The 27,514-nt window shown below is 42.0% G+C and overlaps 1 protein-coding gene across 1 annotated transcript in view; it reads right to left on the bottom strand.

The window, feature by feature from the left end:
- ipo11 (importin 11) overlaps nt 1–27,514 on the bottom strand; it is a 237,265-nt gene that overhangs the window by 72,982 nt on the left and 136,769 nt on the right. Inside the window, exons 23-25 of the mRNA XM_071402543.1 lie at nt 26,287–26,447; nt 2,958–3,053; nt 1,203–1,316 (exon numbers count right to left, since the gene is read on the bottom strand). Of these exons, the coding sequence (XP_071258644.1) occupies nt 1,203–1,316; nt 2,958–3,053; nt 26,287–26,447 (371 nt within the window). The remainder of the gene's footprint in view (nt 1–1,202; nt 1,317–2,957; nt 3,054–26,286; nt 26,448–27,514) is intronic.

Genomic DNA, 27,514 nt, shown 5'->3' with positions numbered 1-27,514 from the left:
GCATTTGGAAAGTATTCAGACCCCATGACTCTTTCCAAATTTTGTTGCCTTATTCTATAATGGATAAAATGTTTTTTTCTCCCTTATCAATCTACACACAAGAGTTCCACAGAGGAACTCTGAAGCTCTGTCAGAGTGACCATTCGGTTCTTGGTCACCTCCCTGACCATGGCCCGTCTTACTGAGAAGTGGCTTCCGTCTGACCACTCTACCATAAAGGCCTGATTGGTGGAGTGCTGCAGAGATGGTTGTCCTTCTGGAAGGTTCTCCCATCGCCACAGAGTGACCATCGGCTTCTTGGTCACCTCCCTGACCAAGGCCCTTCTCCCCCGATTGCTCAGTTTGGCCGGGTGGCCAGTTCTAGGAAGAGTCTTGGTGGTTCTAAACTTCTTCCATTTAAGAATGATGGAGGCCACTGTGTTCTTGGGGACCTTCAATGATGCAGACATTTTTTGGTACCCTTCCCCTCAATACAATCCTGTCTCAGAGCATTACAGACAATTGCTTCGAGCTCATGGCTTGGTTTTTGCTCTGACATGAACTGCCAACTGTGGGACCTTATATAGACAGGTGTGTGTCTTTCCAAATCATGTCCAATCAATGCAATTTACCACAGGTGGACTCCAAGTTATAGAAAGATCTCAAGGATGATCAATGGAAACAGGATGCACCTGAGCTCAATTTTGAATCTCATAGGAAAGTGTCTGAATACTTATGCAAATAAGGTATCTGTTTTTATTTTTAATACATTTTCAAAAATGTATGAAAACCTGTTAACGCTTTGTCATTATGGGGTATTGTGTGTAGATTGCTGAGGATTTTTATTTATTTAATCAATTTTAGAAAAAAGGCTATAACGTAACAAAATGTGGAAAAAGTCAAGAGGTCTGAATACTTTGGTGGACTGAACGTGATTTAATCATTTAGGCTGCTGTTGAGGGGGAGCAGAATTTCTTTCTCATTTATTCTATATCGCTAAAGAAAAGTTGTACAGACAATAGAGGGTAATTCTAAATAAAAATCTAAACAAAAAGGCATCTTGGGAAAATGTTTGTTGCTTTAAGTACTACGGAGGTAACAAAGTTAAATTACGGGAGAGGGGGGTGTTAAATGATGTAACCTCCTGGTTAGAGTTACGGGACATATGGTACATCCAATACGCCTACCGTTCCACCACTCTACTAGTTGGCATGGTGTCTCACCTCCTGGTTGTACTCGCTGGCCATCTGTGTGAGGAGAGAGGAGAAGAAACTAGCGTTCTGCAGCAGGACTCTTCCCATGATGCCCAGGTAGGTGGACATCACCACCGGGTACCGCTACAAACACACACAAGAAAGAACAGGGTAAATGCTGAAAACATGATGTGGAGAGGAGCATGTACGTATTACTGTCAATGAGTAAGTACAGTATATGCCAAGGTAACTGATGAAAGCATAAAACCTTGAGCGCTTTCAGAACAAACCAGTCAAGGTAATTGTATGAGTTTGACATACAGTAGCGCTGAGCAATTAGCGCTTTTTGAGGGTGGTTCGTTTTCAATTCGATTATTAAAAAATAATCAAGGATTTCAGTTTCAATATTATTATTTTTTAAAACATTAAATGTATTATGCATTTTGTCAGTTGAATGCTGTAAAACAGAAAACAGTTAATAAAAGTCCCATGATGGTAGTGACTGCCCCATTACCGCTCATCACTTATTAACTATCATTTATTCACATTACTTCACTAAAAATATTTCAGTTGTGTAAATTACTTTTGTTTCATTTGATGACTATTATTTAATTCCAAGTCATCATCTCATCTCTATAGAGCTGCTGCCTATGCTGTCTGACAAAATCACTATTTCAGTAGTTCTTCAAAGTAAATAAGGCATAATTTTATGACTGCTGAATATCAACTATCAATTGCTTATATCATGTATTTTCAGGTAGAGAAACCTCTGATCTCTATCCCTCTCGTTTGCTAGAGAAACTGTGCATTGAGTTCAAAGAAAAAACCTGAACGAAATGGAATTGTAATAATTGAACTGACGTTGGTCAATTATGCTCCTTTAAACCAAAAACATACATAGTGTACATAACATCAAGAACACCTTCCTAATATTGAGCTGCACCCTCCTTTTGCCCTCAGAACAGCCTGAACTCGTCAGGGCATGGACTCTACAAGGTGTCGAAAGCGTTGCACAGGGATTCTGGCCCATGTTGACACCAATGCTTCCAGAGTTGTGTCAAGTTGGCTGGATGTCCTTTGGGTGGCAGACCATTCTTAATACACATAACACATAGGAAAAAGTTGAGCGTGAAAAACCCAGTAGCGTTGCTGTTCTTCACATAAACCGGAGCACCTGGCACCTACTACCATACCCCGTTCAAAGGCAATTCAATATTTTGCCTTGCCCATCCAGCCTCCGAATGACACATACACAATCCATGTCTCAAGGGTTCAAAATCCTTCTTTAAAACCTGTTTCCACCCCTTCATCTCCACTGATTGAAGTGGATTTAACAAGTGACATCAAAAGCTATGGAGGGTTCAGCCTTCAACCTGAATTCACCTGGTCAGTCTGTCATGGAAAGAGTATAATGTTTAGTACACTCAGTTTACAGTGACCTATAGAGGCTAAATGGCTTATACTGTCATTCAATTTAGTCCTTATAGTATTCGACAGGGAATGACATAAGGAGAACCCAAAGTGAGTGAGTGAGAGACTAAAGGTTCCTATGGAAGGTTCTGACAGGACGCCATAGCAGATAAAGCAGAGCTCTCATAAGAGAGATAAAAAGAAAAAGACAGAGAGACAGACTAAGGTTGCAAAAATGCCGGTAACTTCCCCCAAATCCCCAACCAGGGTTTCTGTAAAACCTGTGAATTTAAGGAAAGCTACTGGAATTTAGCTACCCTGGTTGCACCAAAGCCCAGCTCCAGAACAGGTACAAAGCATTAACAGGTAGCTCACCTCTCCATCCACGATCCCTCTGAAGACAGAAGGCAGCAGGGGCTGGAACATGTGGGCTCCTAACACGGGGCTAACCTTCAGAGCTACTTCTACCACCTACAGAGAGAGAGAGAGAAAGAGACAGCTATTAGTCTACTATAACGCGATGCGGCTTGGTTGGTTGATCACTCGTCGTCCTACTAGAACGGCTCCTCCCTCTCGTGCTTTATCAGCTCAGTTTAATAAGGTAGCTAAAAAATTTCTTTCTGCTGCTTTCCTCACTCAGATCGGACCGGGTGTGGCTCTGACAAGGTCTATACAGAAAGGGTCTTGTTGACCTCTGGTCCGTTTGGAAAAGTTATGTATATTTAAAAAAAAAACATTTTATGCATATAGGGTCTGGGTGGGAAAGCCCCAGGATCATTTCGGAAAGGGTTCGACCTTTTGGACCTGTGAAAAACTCTATTACCAGGTCCTGTGCCTGAAACTGGACTTCAATCCTAGAATGAACATCCTGGAAGAGAACACCTACCCCAAGGTCTAAAACCAGCTAGTTAGCAGAGTCAACATCCGTACCAGTCCTGGACACCGTATGAACAGATTAACTAATGACTCTGAACGAAACGGACAACCCTCCCCAACGCTTGGATCTAGGTGCACTAGATGTCTATTGGTGGCTATCGCCCCAATAAGAAACCGCGCTACTAGAACACTAATGAGATCTTGAACACTAATGAGATGCTATTGAGCTTTCTGGTAAGTTTTGATTACAATACTGGGTGGGGTGAATATATTTTATATGACATACATGATTTTCTGTTAACTAGTAAAAAGTAGCCTACAGCAAAGTGTGTTTTAAATTATTTGTTAATTTGTTAATTTCTGCTAGTTAGTTTTTGCTACCATGTGGGTTTTAGTTTGCTTGATTCACATGTTTCCATACATGTTTCATTTTAAAACAAGTATCTAACAAAGGAGTTGTTTAATCTAACTGCTTAACTATTTATCTGTACATGGAATTGTATTTGGTGTTTTTCTTACAATTTTCCCCCTAATCTTTACAGGAAAATGCCACGGGCACTATCTGATGTGTGGAGACATTTCACTGCAGCTAATGCAGAAGGAAAAGCTGTGTACATTTGCAAATACTGTGCCAAATCATATGTGAAGAATGCAACAAAAATGCAGAATCATCTGGCCAAGTGCATAAAGTTCACTCAGCGCTCACATCAAGTCCCTCTACTTCTATTCGAGGTGAAAAATTATGAATCAGACACCTTATCGATAGCAACAGCTCACGGTTCTCCTGGAATCTATAGTTTTTTGACTCAATGGAGGAACGTAGTCAGAGAAATGCTGATGAATATCTTGCTCAAGCTCTGTATGCAACTGGTTGACCTCTGATGCTCACAGGCAATGTGTATTGGAAAAGATTTCTGAATGTTCTTCACCCAGCATACACCCCTCCAACCAGACATGCTTTATCTACTAATTTGCTGGATGCAGAGTTCAACAGAGTTCAAGTGAAGGTCAAGCAAATCATAGAGAAAGCAGAATGTATTGCAATCATCTCTGATGGGTGGTCGAATGTTCATGGGCAAGGAATAATTAACTACATAATCTCTACCCCTCTACCAGTAAGAGCACAGACACACGGGACAACAGACACCCGGGACAACAGACACATGGGACAACAGACACACGGGACAACAGACACACGGGACAACAGACACACGGGACAACAGACACACGGGACAACAGACACAATGGATAACAGACACATGGGACAACAGACGCATGGGATAACAGACACAATGGATAACAGACACATCGGTCTCTACATTGCAGATGAGTTGAAGGCAGTCGTCAATGACCTTGGACCACAAAAGGTATTTGCACTGGTGACAGACAATGCTGTGAACATGAAGGCTGCTTGGTCTAAAGTGGAGGAGTCCTACCCTTACATCACACCCAGCAGCTGTGCTGCTCATGCATTGAATCTGCTCCTAAATGAAATCATGGCACTGAAAACAATGGATACACTCTACAAAAGAGGAAATGGTTAGATATGTGAAGGGTCAAGTTATAGCAGCAATCTACCTCACCAAGCAAAGTGAGAAGAATAAGAGCACCACATTGAAGCTGCCCAGCAACACCCGTTGGGGTGGTGTTGGCATCATGTTTGACAGTCTCCTGGAGGGGAAGGAGTCTCTCCAAGAAATTGCCATATCACAGTCTGCCAATATGGACAGCCCCATCAAGAGGATCCTCCTGGATGATGTATTTTGGGAGAGTGGTAAGCAGTCTGAAACTCCTGAAACCTATAGCAGTAGCAATTGCACAGATTAAGGGAGACAATGCCATCCTGTCAGACTCTGCTTGCAGACGTAAGAGAAGAAGTCCGTAATGCCCTGCCCACTTCACTGTTGCTCCAAGCAGAGGAAACTGCAGTTCTGAAATACATAAAAAGCGCGAAGACTTCTGCCTGAAGCCCATACACGCCGCAGCGAACATGTTGGACCCCAAGTATGCTGGCAAGAGCATGCTGTCTGGTGCAGAGATCAACAAGGCCTATGGTGTCATCACTACCGTGTCTCACCACCTTGGCCTGGATGAGGGCAAGGTTCTTGGCAGTCTGGCGAAGTACACAACAAAGCAAGGGCTTTGGGATGGAGATGCAAAATGGCAGTCGTGCCAACATATCTCATCAGCCACCTGGTGGAAGGGACTTTATGGATCTGAGGATCTTTGCCCTGTTGCCTCCATTATCCTCCAAATTCCACCAACATCAGCCACCTCAGAGCGCAACCGGTCCTTGTTTGGGAACACACACACCAATGCATGCAACAGGCTGACCAATACAAGGGTTGAAAAATGTGTGGCCATCCAGGCAAATTTTTGGCTTTTTGAACCTGACAACGAGCCATCCTCAACAAGGTTGGAAAGTGACAGTGAAGATGAAGCCTCAGAGTCTGATGTTTAAGAGGTGGATAATGCGGAGGTCCGCTGAGAAGACATGGAAGCCTGAGAAGAAGACAACCAAAGCTTTAGTTTCTAGACTATCATTTTACAGATGTATGTTGAAAAGATGCGGAGATGCGATGGATCATTGGGGATCATTCAACATTCCCTTTCTTTTGTTGTTCAGTGAAATCATCCCATGTGAAGCATCAACTCATTTAATTAAAGTTCAACTCGTAACTTAATTGTTTTTTAAATTTTCTATTGGAAAGATTTAATAATTTGCAATTATGTCTACTTATGATAAGGTAAAAGGGTTTATGTTTATGTGATGCGAGCCTACCAGATGAGCTAAATGCCTTTCATGCTCACTTCGAAGCAAGCAACACTGAAGCATGCATGAGAGAACCAGCTGTTCCGGACAACTGTGTTCACGCTCTCGGTAGCCAATGTGAGGAAGACCTTAAAAAAGGTCAACATTCAAAAAGCCGCGGGGCCAGACGGATTACCAGGACGTGTACTCAAAGCACGCGCGGATGAACTGACAAGTGTCTTCACTGACATTTTCAACCTCTCCCTGACCAAGTCTGTAATACCTACATGTTTCAAGCAGACAACCATAATCCCTGTGCCCAAGGTAACCTGCCTAAATGATTACCGCCCGTAGCACTCACATCGATAGCTGGTCATGGCTCACATCAACACCAGCAAACCCTAGACCACTAATTCGCATACTGCCCCAACAGATCAACAGATGACACACTCAATCGCACTTCACACTGCCCTTTCCCACCCGGACAAAAGGAAAACATATGTAAGAATGCTGTTCATTGACTAGAGCTCAGCGTTCAACAACATCGTGCCCACAAAACTCATCACTAAGCTAAGGAACCTGGGACTAAACACCTCCCTCTGCAACTGGATTGTGGACATCCTGACAGGCCGCACCCAGGTGGTAAGGGTAGGCAACAACACATCTTCCACGCTGTTCCTGAACACTGGGGCCCCTCAGGGGTGCGTGCTTAGCTCCCTTCTGTACTCCCTGTTCACCCACGACTGCGTGGCCAAACAAGACTCCAACACCATTAAGTTTGATCACCGACAACGATGACACAGTCTATAGGGAGGTCAGAGACCTGGCGGTGTGGTGCCAGAACAACAGCCTCTACCTCAATGTGAGATTGACAAAGGAGCTGATTGTGGACTACAGGAAAAAGGAGGGCCGAACACGCCCCCATTCACATTAACAGGGCTCTAGTGGAGTGGGTCGAGAGTTTCAAGTTCTTTGGTGTCCACATCACCAACGAACTATCATGGTCCAAACACACCAAGACAGTCCTGATGAGGGCACAACAACACATTTTCCCCCTCAGGAGACCGAAAAGATTTGACATGGGAGCCCAGATCCTCAAAAACTTCTACAGCTGCACCATTGAGAGCATCCAGACTAGAGGTCGACCGATTATTCGGAATGTCCGGAACCGTTCCGTTCCTAATGTAATTAGGGCCGATTTCAAGTTTTCATAACAATCGGAAATCGGTAATTTTGGTGCCAATTTTGCCGATTTTTTTTTTTTAATAATTTTTTAAACATCTTTATTTAACTAGGCAAGTCAGTTAAGAACACATTCTTATTTTCAATGACGGCCTAGGAACGGTGGGTTAACTGCCTTGTTCAGGGGCAGAAAGACAGATTTTTACCTTGTCAGCTCAGGGATTCAATCTTGCAACCTTATGGTTAACTAGTCCAACGCTCTAACCACCTGCGTCACGAGGAGCCCACCTGTTACGCGAATGCAGTAAGAAGCCAAGGTAAGTTGCTAGCTAGCATTAACTTATCTTATAAAAATCTATCAATCAATCATAATCACTAGTTATAATTACACGCAGAGTCAGTGTATATGCAACAGTTTGGGCCGCCTAATTTGCCAGAATTTTACGTAATTATGACATAACGTTGAAGGTTGTGCAATGTAACAGGAATATTTAGACTTAGGGATGCCACCCGTTAGATAAAATACGGAACGGTTCCGTATTTCACTGAAAGAATAAACGTCTTGTTTTCGAGACAATAGTTTCCGGATTCGACCATATTAATGACCTAAGGCTCGTATTTCTGTGTGTTATTATGTTATAATTAAGTCTATGATTTGATAGAGCAGTCTGACTGAGCGATGGTAGGCACCAGCAGGCTCGTAAGCATTCATTCAAACAGCCCTTTCGTGCGTTTTGCCAGCAGCTTTTCGCAATGCTTCAAGCAAGCGCTGTTTATGACTTCAAGCCTATCAACTCCCGAGATTAGGCTGGTGTAACCGATGTGAAATGGCTAGCTAGTTAGCGGGGTGCGCGCTAATAGCGTTTCAAACGTCACTCGCTCTGAGACTTGGAGTAGTTGTTCCCCTTGCTCTGCATGGGTAACGCTGCTTCGAGGGTGGCTGTTGTCGATGTGTTCCTGGTTCGAGCCCAGGTAGCGGCGAGGAGATAGATGGAAGCTATACTGTTACACTGGCAATACTAAAGTGCCTATAAGAACACCCAATAGTCAAAGGTATATGAAATACAAATCGTATAGAGAGAAATAGTCCTATAATTCCTATAATAACTACAACCTAAAACTTCTTACCTGGGAATATTGAAGACTTATGTTAAAAGGAACCACCAGCTTTCATATGTTCTCATGTTCTGAGCAAGGAATTTAAACGTTAGCTTTTTTACATGGCACATATTGCACTTTTACTTTCTTCTCCAACACTTTGTTTTTGCATTATTTAAACCAAATTGAACATGTTTCATTATTTATTTGAGGCTAAATTGATTTTATTGATGTATTATATAAGTTTAAATAAGTGTTCATTCAGTATTGTTGTAATTGTCATTATTACAAATACATTTTTATTTAAAAAAATTGGTCGTCCAATAATCGGTATCGGCGTTGAAAAATCATAATCGGTCGACCTCTAATCCAGACCGGTTATATTACCGCCTGGTATGGCAACTGATCGGCATCTGAACGTAAGGCGCTACAAAGGGTAGTGCGTACGGCCCAGTACATCACTGGGGCCAAGCTTCCTACCATCCAGGACCTATATACTAGACGGTATCAGAGGAAGGTCCAATTATTTTTCAAAAACTCCAGTCACCCAATTCATACTGTTCTCTATGCTACCGCACGGCAAGTGGTACCGGATCTCCAAGTTGAGGACCAAAAGGCTCCTTAACAGCTTCTACTCCCAAGCCATAAGAATGCTGAACAATTAATCTAATGGCCACCCGGACTATTTACATTGACACCCCCCCTTTTGTTTTTACACTGCTGCTACTTGCTGTTTATTATCTATGCATAGTCACTTTACCCATACCTACATGTACACAATAACTCGACTAACCTGTACCCCCTCACATTGACTCAGTACCGGTACACCCTGTATATGTGACCCGATTTAGGAAACTAGGCGTATGTCGCAAGTCACGACTTCACATGAGAGCCATTTGAACAGAAATGCCATCTCGGACATTCATGTGCCTTTATAACAAACATGTATGCCGTCTGTAAATACAAATACAATTGTTACATTTACATTTACATTTAAGTCATTTAGCAGACGCTCTTATCCAGAGCGACTTACGAGCCTTGTTGGTTAAACCACAGAAAAAGAACGCAACCTTTTCACTAGCCATGATTGGTGGTGATAATGAGTGGGCTGGACATGCCGAGAGAGGAGTTCGGATTGGTCTGCCATCAGTCTGTGTTGGTAATCTTGTCGAACGCAGCTTTTTTTTAATGTATTGTGTAGTGGAGCTGCATAAGTGTTGCTTTCCACTTTCTGGAGGATCAAGTTTTGAAATCAGTAGAATTAGAGTATGACAGCTAAAGAGATGGAGAAAACACCTGTCTCTGGATTACATCTTCAAACTAAGGGCAACCATGGTATGGCATTCCTGACAGGAAGACACATCCATGATGCATGTTGATGTATGCAGGTAAGATAGTCTAGCATTGGGAGTTATTACACATTTCACATTTTGACAATGTGGTTTCATTTCAAGCAAAAGTGTACTGTTAGCTAGCTAGCTAGCATTAGCTGGCTGGCTCCCTAGCTGACATTATTATTCGTATCCCAGAGGCGTATTCATGTAGGGTAGTAACAACATGATTTGACACTGTGTTCATTGTTGTTTAATTAGCTAACGTTAACTGGCTGGCTCGTTAGCTAATGTTAAGTGACGTGCATGATCTTAAACGTTGTTTACCTAGTTAGGTTCATTGTTTACCTAGCTAGCTACATGTCTTAAGCTAAAGTGTATTGTTAGTTGGTTGGCTACCTAGCTGATGTTATTATTTGTATCCCAGAGCCGATTGCTTTTCTAGTTAGAGCCTAATGTTAGCTAGCTAACATTGAACCTGGTTGGTTAGCTCCCAGCACTGTGGCATTGTTGGCACTGTGTTAATTGTTGTTTAACTAGCTAACGTTAGCTGGCTGGCTTGTTAGTTAATGCTACGTGACGTGTGTGAACTTACACTTTGTTTACCTAGCTATGTTCATTGTTTACCTAGCTTGCTAGCAATATGTCTTAAGCTAAAGTGTACTGTTAGCTAGCTAATGTTAGCTGGCTGGCTCGTTAGCTAACATTACATTACGTGTGTACAACACACAACATATGGCCGGTGTCAGTAAACATCTGCAAAAAAGCGTAATGAAATTGTTGCCAGCAGAGCTGGTCAGGCTGTTTTCATGTTTTCCATAGGTAAACAAATCATTGGCCAGACCGTCAAGTGTGCACTCCGAGAGCAAAACAAGATCAGTGGGACTAAAGCTTAACAGGGTGTGAACAATGCTGAGTGGGTGTAGACAAAGAAGAGCAACTTTCAAAGCAGAATTACTTTCTTCAAATGCAGTGTATGATATACCATTTGGTAGCTCTAAGTCTCTACTTTTATCCAATGAAAAAACACAACTTCAAATTTTGATACATAAGACCGAATACAGGTGGTGAGTCACGTATATAGCCGTGTTACTTTTTATTTTACTACTTTTACTTGAATTTACTTATTTTCTCAACCCTTTCTTGAACTGCATTGTTGGTTAAGGACTTGTAAGTAAGCATTTCACAGTAAGGTGAAGTATTCAACCCCTTTGTTATGGTTAGCCTAAATAAGTGCATGAGTAAACATTTGCTTAAGTCACATAATAAGTTGCATGGACTCACTTTGCATGCAATAATAGTGTTTGCCATGATTTTGGAATGACTACCTCATCTCTGTATCCCACACATACAATGATCTGTAAGGTCCCCTCAGTCGAGGAGTGAACTTCAAAAAACAGATTCAACCACAAAGAACAGGGAGGTTTTCCAATGCCTCTCAAAGAAAGGCACCTATTGGTAGATGTTAAAAAATAAATACCAGACATTAAATAAATATGAAATATCCCTTTGCACATGGTGAAGTTATTAATTACACTTTGTATGGTGTATTAATACACCCAGTCACTACAAATACAGGCATCCTTCCTAACTCAGTTGCCGGAGAGGAAGGAAACTGCTCAGGGATTTCACTATGAGGCCAATGGTGACTTTAAAACAGTTACAGAACTGAATGACTGTGATAGGAGAAATCTGTTGATGGCTAAACATTGTATTTACTACACAATACTACCTAATTGACAGAGTGAAAAGGAAGCCTGTACAGAATGAAAATATTCCAAAACATGTTTTGCAACTAGGCAGTAAAGTAAAACAGCAAAAATGTTGGCAAAGAAATTAACTTTTTATCCTGAATACAAAGTGTTATGTTTCGGGCTAATCCAGTACAACACATTACAGAGTACCACTCTTACCCAGAAATAATCACCACTGTTATTGCTTTCAAAAGTGATTCTAACATGTATTGACTCAGGGGTGTGAATACTTAAGTAAATGAGATATCTGTATTTCATTTTCAAAACATTTGAGTGTAGATGGGTGAGAAAAAAAACATACATTGAATTAATTCTGAATTCAGGCTGTAACAACAAAATGTAGAATAAAGAGTATGAATACTCTGAGCAATATGTTTGGAACATCAAATCGCAATAAAATTGGAATATCGAATCGCAACACATAAAATAGTGAGAATCACAATACACATCGAATCAGCACCCAAGTATCAAGATAATATCATATTTTGAGGTCCCTGGCAATTCCCAGCCCTAGATAACATAGGATAGTGGATAAACGATATGAGTGAGTATGTGTGTAAGTATGTGTTTGTTTTGTGTGCGTGTGTGTGTGTGTGTTATGACATGAATGGCAGGGCATCCGATCTGAAGACTCCTCTCTTCTGCCCAGAGCACCATGATCAAAGACACATAATCAGGACATAACCCCTGACCTCTCCACAGTTTAACATCTTCTCAGAATTTTACTATTTCGATAGCCTCTCCCTCTAATACTTTTCAACATTTCACTTCGTTTGATCTTTCAACTTCAAACATTTGACACCATGGCCAATGACTAAATCTCAGTTAGAAGACGATACAAAATAACTTAAATGGAGCATTTCAGCCAGGGCTCGACATTAACGCTCGTCTTCGTCTGGGACAAGTCAAAAAGCCTCATGTCCAAACCAATGCTGACATGAGGCACCAGAAAATGTAGCCAAACTTTAATGAAACTTAAATTACATAAATATGGGCTAAACGCCAGTCATGTTTGATAAATATAATGAAGGATAATTAACAATGTCTAAAGGCTTGATTCTGTCGACATACTCGAGCCACGGTTAGTTCAGATCAAATGGTCACCCGAGAGTGCGCACAGCATATCACCCACATTGAACCTTAGCTGCGGCGGTCAACATTCTGACACTATTTAACCATAAACTTAATTGTTTAAAACCTGGACTTATGTAATTTGATGAAGCATGTCTTACCTCGTTTCAAAGTAACTTAACCCAAAATACAACAGCGGAAATGTTGAGGAAATTATTTTATAAACACTTTATATGCCATTGAAACCAACATCCTTCTCATATTCTATTGGTTTTCAAATCAACATAATTTTATTGCCCAGCAGCCAAAGGCATAATTCTAGTCATACAAGTAACCCATGCTAGATGATGCATCTTTAGATCTCCCTCTCTTTCTTAGTTTCTAACAGATATTTTTCATCACTGTCACAGGAAACCGCTCATGTGCACTTTTGAGAATGGTGTATTCCCGGTCATTTCCTTTTGGAACCTTCGCACGTAGCCTGCATTGTTGCACTTATAATATGTGACCGACCGGCTCGATTCGTATTCACGTGAGGCCATGTACTAAAAAAACTAAGACTAAAAGCTGGTTTATACTATGGGTGTGTCATAAATTCAATCTGTAGTGCCAGATTGTGCTTAGAGTGCACTCTGGGCTTTCGTAAACTCGTTGTCAGATTGTCCATTTGTAAATTCAGAGAGTTTCGCTCTCGGAGCGCATACTGGACGCTCTGGCGGAGTAGTAAGGTCAGAACGCTCGGATCAACCCAACAGCAGCATTCAAGCAAACTGGCTAACGTTGGCTAGCTTGCTAGCCAGACACAAATGAGGGAACCGCTCACTCTGACCATTTTATTTGCCTTAGCAGCACTGGTTAGGCAGTTTTTTTGTGGTATTCAGAGCGTTGGTTCTGCAACTGCGCTGCTGGCAACAATTTAATTAAGTTTTTTTGCTAACGTTTACTGACACCGGCCATATTCAACAGGTGTTGAGTGTTCGTAAATTCGTCAGTTATTCATAAGAACTAAAAAGTTATCAACATTAAGTTAAACAGTCAGATCTGTTGCATCAGCCTCATTGCTTTTTTACATTTTGTAATGTGCAGTGGTTGTATGAATTTAGGATCTGTCCCAGAATCTATTTTGAACATTGTTCTAGTGTCCAAGGAATGACAGGACACCATTAATTTTGTGCCCTGGAAGGAATTATTTTATATAGACATAAAAAGTATTTGGTTGTAATGTTACAATATTTTATAGGCTACAAAGGGTGACCAACCATTCCTGCACGAGAGCCTTAAAGGGGAAGTGTTGTATATTGAGATAGGCTTGAATATGCCAATGTTGCAGAGTGTAGCCTACATTTTTGTCTGATTCTCTATGGCAAAAAATATGCATTTGATCTTGTAAAGTGGTTCATTGCATCATACAATTACGTAAAAATTGTGTTACACACCTTTTTTTTGAGGGGGGGTGGGGTGATTGGTGATGCAATCAACAGTGGATGGGTGGAGAAACCATCCAGATTGCTAGCTCACCGTTCTGTTCCAAGTGAAACCGAATGGGAGCATTCACACCGTCAGGGTGGTCCCACTAGGGCAAACGGCCAGAACAGGGAAGGGCCTACCTGAATGTATCTAATAAACGTCTGTTTTTCTTTTCTATTGCAAAACATTCTGCTACGGTGTGCACTAGTGAATAAAACCGAGGCTAGTGAGAACAGAGAGGGTGAAAGCATTCTCTGAGCTGAGTCTTCATCACTCTGTTGTTCTGCTTCTGTCCTCAAATGGGAGCTAAGTTCTTTAATAGGGATGATTCAGCAACACACATCGGTCCCCCGTTCAAATGTTTAAGATGCATCGGTCAGAAAAATCTATTGAAAAGTTACGAATCATCGATTCACTGAAATGTTTTGCTCAAATTACTTTCTTTCTACCTTCCCGAAAATACCTCTGATCTTTTGTGACAACTGTGTCCTCTCCTTCAGTGGTGAACTAAGCATGTAATTGCATTGACAGTCATTCACCTTAAAGTCATTTTACTTGCCAAACAACCTCAAGAAATAGGTTCTTCGGGAAACTATTCAGACACCTTGACTTTCTCCACATTGTTACATTACAGCCTTATTCTAAAATAAAATAAAAATAAAAAAGGTCAGCAATCTACATATAATACCCAATAATGACAAAATGAAAACAGATTTTTATACATTTTTACTAATCTACAGAAAATTCTAAATAAATCAAAAAAAAAATCTAAATCACAGGGTAATTTTCATCATAGGTACACTTCAACTATGACAGACAAAATGAGAAAAAACAATCCAGAAAATCACATTGTAGGATTTTTTATGAATTTATTTGCAAATTATGGTGGAAAATAAGTATTTGGTCAATAACAAAAGTTTCTCAATACTTTGTTATATACCCTTTGTTGGCAATGACAGAGGTCAAACGTTTTCTGTAAGTCTTCACAAGGTTTTCACACACTGTTGCTGGTATTTTGGCCCATTCCTCCATGCAGATCTCCTCTAGAGCAGTGATGTTTTGGGGCTGTTGCTGGGCAACACAGACTTTCAACTCCCTCCAAAGATGTTCTATGGGGTTGAGATCTGGAGACTGGCTAGGCCACTCCAGGACCTTGAAATGCTTCTTACGAAGCCACTCCTTCGTTGCCCGGGCGGTGTGTTTGGGATCATTGTCATGCTGAAAGACCCAGCCACGTTTCATCTCCAATGCCCTTACATTTACATTACATTTAAGTCATTTAGCAGACGCTCTTATCCAGAGCGACTTACAAGTTGGTGCATTCACCTTATGATATCCAGTGGAACAACCACTTTACAATAGTGCATCTAACTCTTTTAAGGGGGGGGGGGTTAGAAGGATTACTTTATCCTATCCTAGGTATTCCTTAAAGAGGTGGTGTTTCAGGTGTTTCCGGAAGGTGGTGATTGACTCCGCTGACCTGGCGTCGTGGGGGCGTTTGTTCCACCATTGGGGTGCCAGAGCAGCGAACAGTTTTGACTGGGCTGAGCGGGAGCTGTACTTCCTCAGAGGTAGGGAGGCGAGCAGGCCAGAGGTGGATGAACGCAGTGCCCTTGTTTGGGTGTAGGGCCTGATCAGAGCAGCGAACAGTTTTGACTGGGCTGAGCGGGAGCTGTACTTCCTCAGAGGTAGGGAGGCGAGCAGGCCAGAGGTGGATGAACGCAGTGCCCTTGTTTGGGTGTAGGGCCCTTGCTGATGGAAGGAGGTTTTCACTCAAAATCTCACGATACATGGCCCCATTCATTCCTTCCTTTACACGGACCAGTCGTCCTGGTCCCTTTGCAGAAAAACAGCCCCAAAGCATGATGTTTCCACCCCCATGCTTCACAGTAGATATGGTGTTCTTTGGATGCAACTCAGCATTCTTTGTCCTCCAAACACAACGAGTTGAGTTTTTACCAAAAAGTTCTATTTTGGTTTCATCTGACCATATGACATTCTCCCAATCTTCTTCTGGATCATCCAAATGCGCTCTAGCAAACTTCAGACGGGCCTGGACATGTACTGGCTTAAGCAGGGGGACACGTCTGGCACTGCAGGATTTGAGTCCCTGGCGGCGTAGTGTGTTACTGATGGTAGGCTTTGTTACTTTGGTCCCAGCTCTCTGCAGGTCATTCACTAGGTCCCGCCGTGTGGTTCTGGGATTTTTGCTCACCGTTCTTGTGATCATTTTGACCCCACGGGGTGAGATCTTGCGTGGAGCCCCAGATCGAGGGAGATTATCAGTGGTCTTGTATGTCTTCCATTTCCTAATAATTGCTCCCACAGTTGATTTCTTCAAACCAAGCTGCTTACCTATTGCAGATTCAGTCTTCCCAGCCTGGTGCAAGTCTACAATTTTGTTTCTGGTGTCCTTTGACAGCTCTTTGGTCTTGGCCATAGTGGAGTTTGGAGTGTGACTGTTTGAGGTTGTGGACAGGTGTCTTTTATACTGATAACAAGTTCAAACAGGTGCCATTAATACAGGTAACGAGTGGAGGACAGAGGAGCCTCTTAAAGAAGAAGTTACAGGTCTGTGAGAGCCAGAAATCTTGCTTCTTTGTAGGTGACCAAATACTTATTTTCCACCATAATTTGTAAATAAATTCATTAAAAATCATACAATGTGATTTTCTGGATTTTTCCCCCTCATTTTGTCTGTCATAGTTGAAGTGTACCTATGATGAAAATTACAGGCCTCTCTCATCTTTTTAAGTGGGAGAACTTGCACAATTGGTGGCTGACTAAATACTTTTTTGCCCCACTGTATATACATATATTCTACATTGTTGAATATATATATATATATATATATATATATATATACATATATATATATATATACACACACACACATTCTACATTGTTGAATATATATATATACACATATTCTACATTGTAGAATATATATATATATATATATATATATATATATATATACACACATACATTCTACATTGTAGAATATACACACACACACACACACACAGAACACACACACACACACACACACACACACACACACACACACACACACACACACACACACACACACACACACACACACACACAATTGTAGGCATGTGAGGACGCTAATGGGGCATGGACCAAGAAAAATGGCCCCATTCCAGATGATGTAAAGGATTACAACAAGAGCATGGGAGGTGTGGATATGTCAGACGCGCTGATAGGCTACTACAATTTTCTCCACAAGACAATGAAATGGTACAAGACATTGTTCTATCACTTCATCGACATTGCTGTGGTGAATGCATTCATCCTCCAGAAGGAAATGGCTAAGAGCTGTGGACAGACCCCCATGACACAGCTAGCCTTCAGAGAGCTGCTCATCCAGGAGCTTGCCGACTACGGCACAAAGTCCACTGCAGCGCCTTCTGTCCCCTCTACTCCTGCCACCAGTGGTGTTCACCTGCCAAAATACATAACTGCAGACCTGAATGTGCCTCAGGGCCAAAAGAGTACAGCGGGGAGGCATCGTTGTATTCTTTGCAGTTGTGTGTTGGGAGGCATTGGATCAGTGTTCTCGTTACATCTCATGTTAGTACCTTTTATGTAGGGAAGCTAATGATTCATTATTTATGACATTCCTGGGTGTGTAAACGTACATTTTGATTACCATAGCATTTTATGTTCTCTGTAGTTATGTACTTGAAAATGTATCAATTGACTGAGTCGGCCACTTGGGTATATTTGGGGAAACTCGTGAGGGACACTTCGTACTAAATATTATGTAGCTCTCACTCTCTCATGTTGCCCTGTTGTGAACAACATCTAAATTATCCCCAGCTTCCTGTCAATGTCCTATGTCAATGTCTTTTGCATTTCAAATGTAGAAAACACTTTTTTGTTTGTTTGATCTATTACCAGATCTATTGTGTTATATTCACCTACATTAATTTCACATCTACACAAACTTCAAAGTGTTTCTTTTCAAATAGTATCAATAATATGCATATTCTTGCTTCAGGTCCTGAGCTACAGGTAGTTAGATTTGGGTATGTCATTTTTGGCTGAAATTGAGATGGAGGGTCCTATCCAGAAGAGGATAATCAGCTTTTTGATATGCCACACCTGTCAGGGGGATGGATTATCTTGGCAAAGGAGAAATGCTCACTCACAGGATGTAAACAGATTTGTGCCCAACATTTTAGAGAAATATGCTTTTTGTGTTTATGGAACATTTCTGGGATTTTTTATTTCAGCTCATGAAACATGGGACCAAGACTTTACATGTTGTGTTTATATTATTGTTCAGTGTATATACATACATACATATACACTGAACAAAAATTTTAACTCAACATGTAAAGTGTTGGTTCCATTATGAACACTTGCTCTTTCCTTTTATACTAACCAGGTGAATCCAGGTGAAAGCTATGATTCCTTATTGATGTCACTTGTTAAATCCACTTCAAATCAGTGTAGGGGAGGAGACAGGTTAAATAATGATTTTTAAGTCTTGAGACATGGATTGTGCATGTATGCCATTGTGTGTGTGTGTGTGTGTGCCATTGAGTGGACAAGACAAGATTGAAGTGCCTCTGAACGTGGTATGGCAGTGGATGCACCGGTTTGAGTGTCAAGAACTGTAGCGCTGCTGGGTTTTTCACACAACAGTTTCCCAAGTGTATCAAGAATGGTCCACCACCCAAAAGACATCCAGTCAACTTAACACAACTGGGAAGCATTGGAGTCAATACGGGCCAGCATCCCTGTGGAACGCTTGACACCTTGTAGAGTCCATGCCCAGACGAATTGAGTCTGTTATGGAGGCAAAAGGTGGTGCAACTCAATATTAATAAAGGTGTTCCTAATGTTTTGTACAATCGGTGTATATCTGGTGCAGAGAGATGAGAAAATTAGTTTCTCAGTCATGGAAATAAAAGTGCTGAAAACATGTTGGCTCACTATTTTAAAATAAAATGTAAAATAAACTATAGGATTAAAAATACCGGCGTTTTGGTCAGGGACAACTGACTAGCGCTAGCTAACGCTACCTAGAATAAGAAAAAACAAAAAACAAAAGTGTCAATAATCAATATAATATCAGCCAAAATAATATTGAGATATTTAACTATAGACTTTTCCCCCATCACCAATTCAGTCCCGACAAATTATTTCGGTTTACACGCAGAATCTTTCCACGAGAGATGACACAAACACACAACACAAATTCACACACAACCAGGTAATGGAATTCCAATATGGATCCTGCATCCCCAGCGTAATAATGCTCTTTCCTAGTATTTTCCAGGGGAGCTTAACTTCAATAACAATAACAGCGTTTTTTTCATGTTGTCAGAACAAAACATGCCAGACACACAAACGAGGGAGGCATATCAAAATCATAATGGAAAAAATAGTCCATGCAGTCTTTTAAAGTTCCCTCATTGCGTTTGAAGTTGGAGAGAAATGACAGTTAGCAAGCTGACTTTTTTGATTTGAGGTAAATGAATGACGATGTAGGTTGTCAACGTGGTAACGGCTGAGCGGCTAAGAGCTTTTCCAAGTTAACGAATTGCACGTATGTATGCAGCACTTTGGAGGGTGAGCAAGACCTCTAAAGAAATGATAGGCTCCTGTATATTGGAATGGTAAAGGTCAAGTCTATTACTAAAAAGCATAGAAAGGCGAAACATTATTAAACATACATTAATAGACATAATATTCAACTCCAAACCCATGGAAAGTGGAAGATAAGCAGGCAAGATGGATGTCCCTTCACTAAGAAGAACGTAGAGTGTTTCTACATTATATTCCAATATGGATAAATATCTAGAATCATGTTTGTCGACCCTTTCTGGTCTCTAAATAACGTCTCGGCTATCAACTTTTTAGGAGTAACATCATATTAAAAGCTTTTACCGAGGCTACAGTAAACGCTATTATCGAGACCACTGTCAACAAACTGATCTTTTAAACGATGACTTCACCAACAAGTCACTGAATGTAAAACTTTTGGTACAATACAGACATGCTGCATATCAACTCAGTTCCTGTAGTAGACGTGCTCCGTAGACGTGACGTCAGTAGAACGTTAACAGCACGACAGGATCAACTAGCTAACCTATAGAATGATCTAGAGGCAAAAACAGCACCAACAACAACTAACAACAGGATGAGAAAGAAAAAACACTTCGACCAGAGCCATATATTTAGACATATTTATAAATATACATCTCTGACCTCAATCAGTTGCCTCAGTTCCCCTCATTAGCTGAGAAAAACACAGCAGCGTCTCTGTTCATCAATTTGTGTGTCAATTAGCAGCGAGTGGCATCACCTCTGCTCTGTTGCTATCGACAACCGCACTGGAGGAGTAACAAGTTAATTAGCGTCACTAAGAGTCACTTCCTGTAGCCACCCTACCCTTCCTCAGAAATGGTGTGTCAGTGGCGGTCGGTGCCGTTTAAGATAATTTAAAAATATATATTAGCATGGCCTTATTTCTGACAGAACATTGGATGACTGTCACTCATATTCCATTCACTCAGCTTAATGTAACATCGATAGTTTTAAGTTACTACATGATTACTACAAGTTACTACACATTTTTCCGAAACCCATCATAAGGCTGCTATAATCTAGCCTATGAATGAAAGTTTACCACGTACAGAGGACGAGAGAAAGATGAGTAATCAAGTTGAAAGACAGTGACACATTCAATAACGCCTTGTACACTCTTGCCTGCAGCTAGCTGATCTAGGATGTAATCATTAGTCCAACATTTGCAAAAGAGAGTTTCTATTGGACCAATTCAGGTATATTTATCCGTTTAAGAAACGTTATTCAACATAATCGGCATAATGAATACACCCCTGATCACACGCAAACACAGTTCCCTTTCATAGCAGCCACATACAAACAGCATGATCACTTTTCTCATTAATTCCTTCTCGCATCGACGTACTCTCCTCCTTTCACCTTTTCCCTTCGCTTGTGGAATTCAGTGCACAACACATCAGCTGTCTGTGACCAGGCAAAAAACACTTTCCAAGCCAAACCTTTATAACATACCCGCTAACCGCTACACACAGCCTACATCGTTGTCACCATATTAGCTAACGTCTTAGTCAACATCGCTACTAGAACTAATGCATTAGTAAACCCGCTACAATCATGCAGTACAGTGAGCATGCAAGCAGATGACCAGTTATACCTGAATAAAACCAAAAGCTAAACTTGACTTGGAAAAGTTCCAGTGTTGGATAGCCATAGCCAGCTAGCTAACATAACATCTGTCTCTATTTAAGCTGGGTGTTTGAATAGCCTAACTAGCTAGCTGCATTCGCTAGCTAAGGAAGTGAAGTTTTTTTTTTTTAACTAGCTAGCTCTAGCTAGTTCGCTCTCTCTCTTGCTCTCTCTGTTCAACTATTGTCTTTGAGTCAACTACTCACCATATTTTATGCACTGCAATGCTAGCTAGCTTTAGCTTTGAGTACTATACTCATTCTGATCCTTTGATTGGGTAGACAACATGTCAGTTCAGGCTGCAAGAGCTCTGATAGGTTGGAGGATGTCCTCCAGAAGTTGTCAATGTGTAAGTCTATGGAAAGGGGTGAGAACCATGGTTTTGTACCAAGTGGAGGATGGAAACTAGCTGTCCTCCGGCTACACCATGGTGCTACCTAACAGAGTGCTGTTGAGGGTACTGTAGACTTTCATTGCAAAAACAGTGTGTTTTAATAAATTATTTCGTGACGTGAATATATTCACTATATGTTTCACTATTTTGGTCCTCACCATCCTTCTCTGAGGAGACTCCACTGGTGTGTATATGTGTAATAATAATTTGGTAGGTGCTTATATTTGCCTTATTTCACACATGTATTAATATGCATGTGAAAATTGGAAGTGTTTTTTTTGCATTTCCCACTGAGACACCCAGACATCACAGCTCTTCAAGGTAAATATACCCTGAGTGTACAAAACATTACGAACACCTTCCTAATATTGAGTTGCACCACCTTTTGCCCTCAGAACAACCTCAATTTGTCGGGTCATGGACTCTACAAGGTGTCGAAAGCGTTCCACAGGGATGCTGGCTCATGTTGACTCCAATGCGTTCCACAGTGGTGGACCATTCTTGATACAAACGGGAAACTGTTGAGCATAAAAAACCCAGCAGTGTTGCAGTTCTTGACACAAACCGCACTGACTACCATACCCCGTTCAAAAGGCACTTAAATCTTTTGTCTTGCCCATGGCACACATACACAATCCATGTCACAATTGTCTCAAGGCTTAAGAATCCTTCTTTAATCAACTACACTAATTGAAGTGGATTTAACAAGTGACATCAATAAGGGATTATAGCTTTCACCTGGAATCACATGGTCAGTATGTCATGGAAAGAGCAGTTGTTTTGTACACTCTGTGTAATGGCTTGTTATAGTGCTTGATGAAGATTATATGGGGAATGGAGGGAGAGCGGGAAAGAGGATGGGAGGGAGAGAAGCTTTCACAGAATAGTACCATATATTTTAAAACATTTTTAATCTAGAACTATTCCACACGCTCAATTAAAAAAATGAACTGGACACTCTCTATTGCCAAATGGCCACTGAGGCAACAAACTGAGGTAAGAGAGATGTGGGCCTTCTTCTGAATACAAGGATTGTCTGGTTCCACACTCTAGATCCAAGATGGCAGTGGAGTCAAACAGGTGGCTGTAATCTGACACCGAGACTCATGCATTTCTTTCTTACTCTCTCCATCTCCCCGACTTTCTCTCTTTTACTCTTTCTGTCTCCCCCACTTCTCTGTTCCCTCTCTTTCACTTCCTCTCCCCATCTCTTTCTATTGCCTTCTCCTTCTCTCTCAGGGGCCAGCGGGACACAGCAGCACGGTGCCTGGCCTCAGCCTCTCTCTCTGTCTCTCACACTGGCATCGCAGACTTGAGCTGCTTTTCCTCCTCAGTCATCCTCTTCAACAGGGAGGCAAGTGGCTGACACTGTCCCCACAGAAAAAACACAGACACGCACAACTCTGTCCTTCAGAGCCCACCACACACCACCCTTCTCCTCCTCTCACTCCCTCCTTCCCTCTTACTCTCCCGTTGCTCCGAGGGGCGACTCCCAAATCGACAGTGCTGACCAAAGTCTGTACACATCTCCACCTCATCTCACCCTTAATCCTTCTCCTACTCTCTCTTCTTCCCTCTAGTCCACCCCTCTCATTAAGTTCCCGTCAGCCTCCCAAACCCACTGAACAAGCCAATGCAGCTATGAACACCACAACAATCACTTTAGAAACCAGATCACCAAGTATATACTGAACAAAAATATAAACACAACATGTAAAGTGTTGGTCCAATGTTTCATGAGCTAAGAGTCCAGAAATGTTCCATACGCACAAAAAGCTTATTTCGCTCACATTTTGTGCACAAATTTGTTTACATTCCTGTTAGTGAGCATTTTTCATTGCCAAAATAATCCATCCACTTGACAGGTGTGGCATATCAAGAAGCTGATTGAACAGCACGATCATTACACAGGTGCACCTTGTGCTGCGGCCAATAAAATGCCACTTTAAAATGTGCAGTTTTGTCACAACACAATGCTACAGATGTCTAAAGTTTTAAGGGAGCATGCAATTGGCATGCTGACTGCAGGAATCTCCGCCAGAGAATTCAATGTTCATTTCTCTACCACAAGCCGCTTCCAACGTTGTTTTAGAGAATTTGACAGTACGTCCAACCGGCCTCACAACCGCAGACCATGTGTAACCACGCCAGCCCAGGACCCTCACATCCAGCTTCTTCACCTGCGGGATCATCTGGGTGGGTGCTGCACATTATTTCTGTCTATGAAGTTCTTCTGTGGGGGAAAATCTAATTCTGATTGGCTGGGCCTGGCTGCCAAATGGGTGGGCCTATGCCCGCCCAGGCCTACCCATGGCTGCGCCCCTGCCCAGTCATGTGAAATCCCCAGATTAGGGCCAAATTAATTTATTTCAATTAACTGATTTCCTTATATGAACTGTAACTCAGTAAAATCTTTGAAATTGTTGCATGTTGCATTTACATTTTTGTTCAGTATACAATGAGACCAGTGGCATCTGGTGGGATTTTAAAGCGGAGGACGGGCTCATGGTAATGACTGGAACAGATTGGAATAAATGGAATCAAATCATGGTTTCCATATGTTTGGCACCATTAAATTCTAAAATGGATGGATGGAAGCAAAGATGGAGAGGAAAAGGACGGAAACAAAGGAAAGGAGAAGAGCGAGAAAGCGGAGATGAGTAGGGAGGGAGTTAGCTATCAGGGTGAACCATACAATGCAGTATTAAAAGAGCACACAGCCTTGTTATTCCCTCTTTGATTTTATCAAATAAAATGTTAACAGCAGAAGGCTGACTCCTGGTACAGGGAGAGGTTTTTCCCCTCACTGCCCTGTTACACTGATGGACATACTGTACGCACAGGCTGGGGGGGAGGGAGGGAAAATATGTAGATAGAGCTCATTTGTTTGTTTCTTTGTAAAATATGTTGTCTTATTTAGTCTTTGGCCCACCGAGATATCAAGAGGAAATCAAACATAGTCCTCATCCACAGCTAGATTAAACCAGCATTGGTCTCCCATTACTGTACAATGTTCATTTGAACTATTAGTTTTATGGACAGGCTGTGCCCAGAGCGAAACAACCTTTGCATCCTACTGGGCAGTACAATTAGAGTGACCTTATACTTTGGCAGTTGCTTTGTTCAAGTAACACTGTGCTTGTTGTTTTTAGTGTGAATTAGTTAACTCTCACTGCTGATAGAGCCACAAAACCTTGCACAGTTACTGGTGCAGTACACTACTCTTGGCTCATACTGCCCCCAAATCAAAGCAAATGTAATTTTTCACATGCTTTGTAAACAACAGGTGTAGACTAACAGTAAAGTGCTTACTTACGGGCCCTTCCCTACAATGCAGAGAGAAAAATTGAAAAAAGTATAACATGAGGTATAAATACACAATGAGTAACGATAACTTGGCTATATACACGGGCTACCAGTACCGAGTCTATGTGGAGGGGTACGAGGCAATTGAAGTTGATATGTACATATAGGCAGGGATAAAGTGACTAGGCAACAAGACAATAAACAGCAGCAGCAGAGTCTGTGAAAAATCAAAAGAGTCGATGCAGATTGTCCCGGTAGCTATTGGTTACCTATTCAGCAGTCTTATGGCTTGGGGGAAGAAGCTGTTCACGGTCCTGTTGGTTCCAGACTTGGTGCTCCGGTACCGTTTGCCTTGCGGTAGCAGAGAGAATAGTCTATAAATTGGGTGGCTCGAGTCTCTGACAATTTTTAGGGCCTTCCTCTGACACCGACTGATATAGAGAACTTGGATGGCTAGGGAGCTTGGCCCATACGCACTACCCTCTGTAGCACCTTGCGGTCAGATGCCAAGCAGTTGCCATACCAAGCGGTGATGCAGCCAGTCAAGATAGTCTCAATGGTGCAGCTGTAGAACTATTTTGGAGGATCTGAGTGCCCATGCCAAATCTTTTCAGCCTCCTAAGGGGGAAGAGGCGCTGTCGTGCCTTGTTCAAGACTGTGTTGTTGTGTGTACCATGTTAATTCCTTAGTGATGTGGACAGTGAGGAACTTGAAGCTCTCGACCCACTCCCCTCCAGCCCCGTAATGTATAGTATTGGAGAAGAGAGGGATGCAGGGATCACAGAATGGATACAAGAACCACAAATCTCTTTCTTCCTCTAGAACAGTGTTTCCCTAACTCGGTCCTGCCCACCCGGGTGCATGTCTTGGTTTTTGCCCTAGCACTACACACCTGATTCAAATAACCGCCTCATCAACCTTTGGTTATTTGAATCAGTTGTGTAGTGCTACGGCAAAAACCAAAACGTGCACCCGGGGGGGACCGAGTTTGGGAAACACTACTATAGAGCGCGCTCTCCTCGCTCCCCCGCCTCTCCCTCTTCGGGGCTCATGCTAGGCAGCAGCGTAGTCGTGTTAGAAGTGGAGTTTTCCCAGAAATACAATTCTCAGAGAAGCCGTGATTAAATTCCTAAAGCCGACCGGCGCATCGATAATGGAGAGTAAAACAGAGTGAAAAGAAAATGTACAAAAGGGTGCAAGCGCGGGCACACAGAGACACTACCTTCAGAACTTGGACTTGTCCTTCGTTGGTGATATCTTTGAGTAGATTACAGAAGGATCTGCACAGGCCCTCAGCATAGTTCTGTAGGAAGTCAGTAGCTGACAGGTAGATGTAGGCGTTGACTATCTGGAAGCATGTCCTCAGGTTCTCTGAGCTCATCTCTGAAACGGATAAACACACATCACATTAGAGGGAGGGACAGATGAGCCAGACAGACTCCTAATCTCTGTGTGCTTTACAGTGTGCAAGGTCCTATCTCACCAGGCACTGAGAGGCTGGCCTGGCACTAAGGGATGGATGCTCTTGAGGATGCCACCCCTCAGCAGACCCAGGGAATATCAACATCCACTGCCCAGATCCATGTCTCGTGTCGGTGCTAGGAACCAAGTGATATCGTGAGTCTCAATGATTTGACTCACTAGCACATTTTGAACAGCCAAGGGCTTGAACAAACCAGGCCGTCATGCAGTCCACGATCCAACATTAGTCAAGAACACTTGGAGAAACTCAACCCTTCCTGGTTTAAATAAAAGTAAAATAAATCTAAATAACTGTTGCTATGTCGAGCAAAACACCACACTCCTGCAAGCCTGCCTAACTACAGCACCGAGCGGGGCTAACATGATAACAAATACATTCTCCAACATAACATCTCAATGATTCAAAAACGCCCTGCACTTACATTGGCAGCATAACTAACATTATTACTAACATCGAATCACTTCTGGAGCGATACATAGCCGTTAGGCCCGAGTCCCTGGTGTTTTCCAAACCAGTGTGTTTTCCACATCTACCTGATTAGTGACGGAGTTTTGCAGTCAGTGATTGAAGCAAACACAAACCCTCACGAGGTAGAGACTCCAGCTGTGTGTTTATGTTTCTGGATTATTAGCGCTGATCAATTATGTGTAACAAACTTGTCTAAATCACCAACAATCTTATTTTCATGTCAATTATTATTTACATTCTCTTTACTCTGTTCAGCCCTAAGTGTTAATCCGCGCAGAAAGGTATAGTAGAGCGGGGTTGAGTCCCCAATGGCACCCTATTCCCTATGTATAGTGCACTACTGTTGACAAGGGCCCATAGGACTCTGGTCAAAAGTAGTGCATTTATAGGGAATAGGGTGCCTATTGGGACGGACCCCTCGGAGCCTTAATCCTATCAAGAGAATCTGCATCTCGCCACAGAAAAGGAGCAAACGACAGGACATCGACGAGACAAAGTA

The sequence above is a fragment of the Salvelinus alpinus genome, chromosome 5 (genome assembly GCF_045679555.1).
Source record: "Salvelinus alpinus chromosome 5, SLU_Salpinus.1, whole genome shotgun sequence".
In the NCBI taxonomy this organism is placed as follows: Eukaryota; Metazoa; Chordata; class Actinopteri; order Salmoniformes; family Salmonidae; genus Salvelinus; species Salvelinus alpinus.
This window is presented reverse-complemented; position numbering and strand designations above follow the sequence as displayed.